This window comes from Cornus florida, unplaced genomic scaffold (assembly GCF_030987335.1).
Source record: "Cornus florida cultivar Cherokee Brave unplaced genomic scaffold, ASM3098733v1 CherokeeBrave_3.0.0_Hap2_Chr10, whole genome shotgun sequence".
In the NCBI taxonomy this organism is placed as follows: Eukaryota; Viridiplantae; Streptophyta; class Magnoliopsida; order Cornales; family Cornaceae; genus Cornus; species Cornus florida.
Window position 1 is genome coordinate 18453439 of NW_026775580.1, and position 3135 is coordinate 18456573.

At 39.6% G+C, this 3135-nt stretch overlaps 1 protein-coding gene across 1 annotated transcript; it reads right to left on the minus strand.

Moving 5' to 3' along the window:
• Positions 1-502: 502 nt before the first annotated feature.
• LOC132277412 (uncharacterized) lies at positions 503-2728 on the minus strand. Its single transcript, XM_059779273.1, has 2 exons — positions 1128-2728; positions 503-983 (listed from the first exon to the last, which is right to left on the minus strand). The coding sequence occupies exons 1-2, from the start codon at positions 2726-2728 to the stop codon at positions 503-505; spliced, it is 2082 nt and encodes a 693-aa protein (XP_059635256.1).
• Between the last annotated feature and the right edge of the window lie 407 nt (positions 2729-3135).

Consider the following 3135-nt stretch of genomic DNA (forward strand, 5'->3'; position numbering starts at 1 on the left):
TCCTTTAAAAGAGTGAATACAGAGTTCATCAGCCTTGAGGAAAGAGAACATGTCCTTCAGAAAGAGATCGACCAGATCCATGCTCGTAAGGCCATCTTGTCTGCTGAAGCTGCCACATTGCAGTTTGAAGCTCAAGACCTTGCTCACGAGCATGCAAATCTTCGTGGAGAATTACCTCAATTGGAAGAGTCAAAGAGGCAGGCCATGGTGGCCTTCAATCGGTCCTTAGTTATTTGGGCCGATTTCAAGGAAAAATTTGCAAGCGTATGAATTTTTTTTTTTATTTTATATTAGCTTCCTTTTGTGGCCATCTTAGTGTATGATCTTTAAATGATGTAATCTTTTACACTTCAATGAATAAATGGCCTCTTTTGTTACTCTAAACAAGTATCAACATTTATAGCAAGAAAAAATTTATTAAAATAGCCAAATCAGCCTAGAAAAATAGGCCGAATTTTATTACATAAAGGTACACATGGTCAGCCATAAGTACTGGCTAACACTAATTTTCCCTTTCAAAGATTGCCGGTACGTACCTCTTGAGGTACTTGCCATTAATGGGATAGTCATGTAATCGGCCACTGAAATACTTTAGCCTATATGCTCCTCCACTTAAGACTTGATGGACTAAGTATGGCCCTTCCCATTTTTGGGACCACTTCCCATATTTCCTATCGACTTTACCCACTGGCAAAACAACTTTCCAAACCAAATCTTCTTCAGCAAAAGACTTAGGTTTTACCCTCTTGTTGTAGATCCTCATCACCTTCTTCTTGTGAGCTATGATATGATCCAAGGCATCCCTTCTAACTTCATCCAAATCTTCCAATTCTACCAACATTGCTTGAGTATAATCAGCTGAAGTTAGATTATTTTGAAAAGCAACTCTGGCTGATTTAACCTTCATCTCCATAGGCAAAACAGCATCATGACCATAAGTTAACATGTATGGTGTAACTCCTGTGCCTGTTCTTTTTGAGTTCCTATAGGCCCATAAAGCTTCAGACAAAGTCTCATGCCACCTTCTTGGCTTATCTTTGATCATTTTTTCAATGATCTCTATTAAAATTTTGTTTGAAGATTTGGCCTGGCCATTTGCTTGAGCATAGTATGGCGTAGAGGCTGACATATGAATATTCATGTTGTGGCCGAATTGTAGTACATCAGTTGCCCTAAATACTGTTGCATTGTCTGAAACAAGTGTTTCTGGAATCCCAAATCTGTGGATGATGTTTTGTTCCATGAAATTAATCACTGTTTGCTGATCAACCGCTTTGCAAGCCTTGGCCTCAACCCATTTAGTAAAATAATCTGTGGCAACAATCACCCAGTGATGGCCTTCGCTTGATGGTGGATTAATTTTACCAATAAGGTCAAGGCCCCAACCTCTGAATGGCCAAAGTTTGATTATAGGCTGTAATTCTTTTGCTGGTACATTTTGAATCGGCCCGTGTCTTTGACAAGCTTGACAACCTTTTGAGTAATCTATGCAATCTTTTCTTATCCTCGGCCAATAATATCCATACCTGCGAATCAGCCATCTCATTTTAATCCCAGCTTGGTGAGCCCCACAGTTGCCTTCATGTACCTCGGCCATAACCTGAAGTGATTCCTCCTTGCTTATGCATTGTAGTAGGAGCCCATCTTCTAACCCTTTTCTGTATAGATCCCTATCTAGAAGCACAAAGTTGATCGCTTTTCTTTTAATACTTCTATCAGCCTTGATGTTTGGATTTCGAAGAAACATTATAAATGGTATCCTCCAGTCATCGTCGGCCAAATCTTCTACATCAATTGTCCAAGTATCAAACATAGTATTTCTCAATTCGGCCGATGGCAAAGATCTTCGTGTTATCTTTATCAACTGATCTTCTATTCCGGTTGGTACTCTTATTCCAGAGGCTGCTTGGGCCATGCTGTTGGCCTCCTTATTCTGCCCTCTCAGCCAGAACTTAAGTTGAACATTATCAAATTGATTAATTAATGAAGTGGCCAGAGAATGAAACGGCCTTAATTGCCAACTTAGGCACTTAAAATCTTCAGAAATTTGGCTAAGGACTAAGTTTGAATCTCCAAAAATCTTTACATCTCTAACAGCCATTTCAATTAAAATCTCCAGGCCGATTATAAGCACTTCATATTCGGCCTGATTATTTGAACATTTAAAATCTAAAAAAAAAGAGAATGAAACCTTTCTGCCAGCTGGCGAAATAATAACAATACCTGCTCCTGCTCCATCAGCCATGCTTGATCCATCAAACATCAAGATCCAAGGAGTTAAGAATATAGCTGATGACTCCAATTCATCATAAACCCATGGATCAATATCAGTTGAAGGATGATCGGCCAAAAAATCAGCCAGAACCCTTCCTTTTACTGATTTTTGTGGGACGTAGATAAAATTGAATTCCATCAAAGCCAAAGCCCACTTACCTATTCGGCCAGTGATCAATGGCCTTGATAGCATATACTTGATCACGTTAGTCTGACAAAGAATGTAAACATCAACAGGCCGCATGTATACTCTCAACTTCATGGCCGAATAGTACAAAGACAAACAAAGCTTCTCAATTGAGGAATATCTGCATTTTACATTAGTTAGTACTCTACTCAGGTAGTAGACAGCCTGTTCCTTTCCATGTTCATTGTCTTGTGCGAGCATACTACCAATTGATTCTTCTGCGGCCGATAAATAAAGCTTTAACGGCCACTTCTTTCTTGGAGGCATTACAACCGGGGGGTTTACCAAATACTCTTTTATTTTGTCAAAGGCCTTCTGATGGGATTCGTCCCAATGAAATTTCTCATGTGACTTTAATTTTACTAAAGTCGAAAAGACATGCACTCGGCTAGCATGGTTAGAAATAAATCTTCCAAGAAAACCTACCTGGCAGAGGAACCTTTGCACTTGTTTTTTGTTGGCTGGGGCCCTAGCATCTATAATAGCTTTGACCTTGTTCTGATCAACTTCAATACCTCGTTTATGTACCAAGAACCCCAAGAAATTCCCGGCTGAAACTCCAAATGCACACTTCAAGGGTTCATTTTCAATTTGTGAACCCTCATCCTTTCAAAGGCCCTTTTCAAGTGTTCCAAATGCTGTCTCTTGGCCGATGATTTCACAACTACATCATC

What these genes read in the sequence shown, in the direction of transcription:
- LOC132277412 (XM_059779273.1), bottom strand. Translation starts at nt 2,728, where the DNA reads ATGCCTCCAAGAAAGAAGTGGCCGTTAAAGCTTTATTTATCGGCCGCA. An exon ending in CACAACATGAATATTCATAT is followed by an intron (nt 984 to 1,127) that starts GTCAGCCTCTAC and finishes ATGGGCCTATAG; the next exon opens with GAACTCAAAAAGAACAGGCA.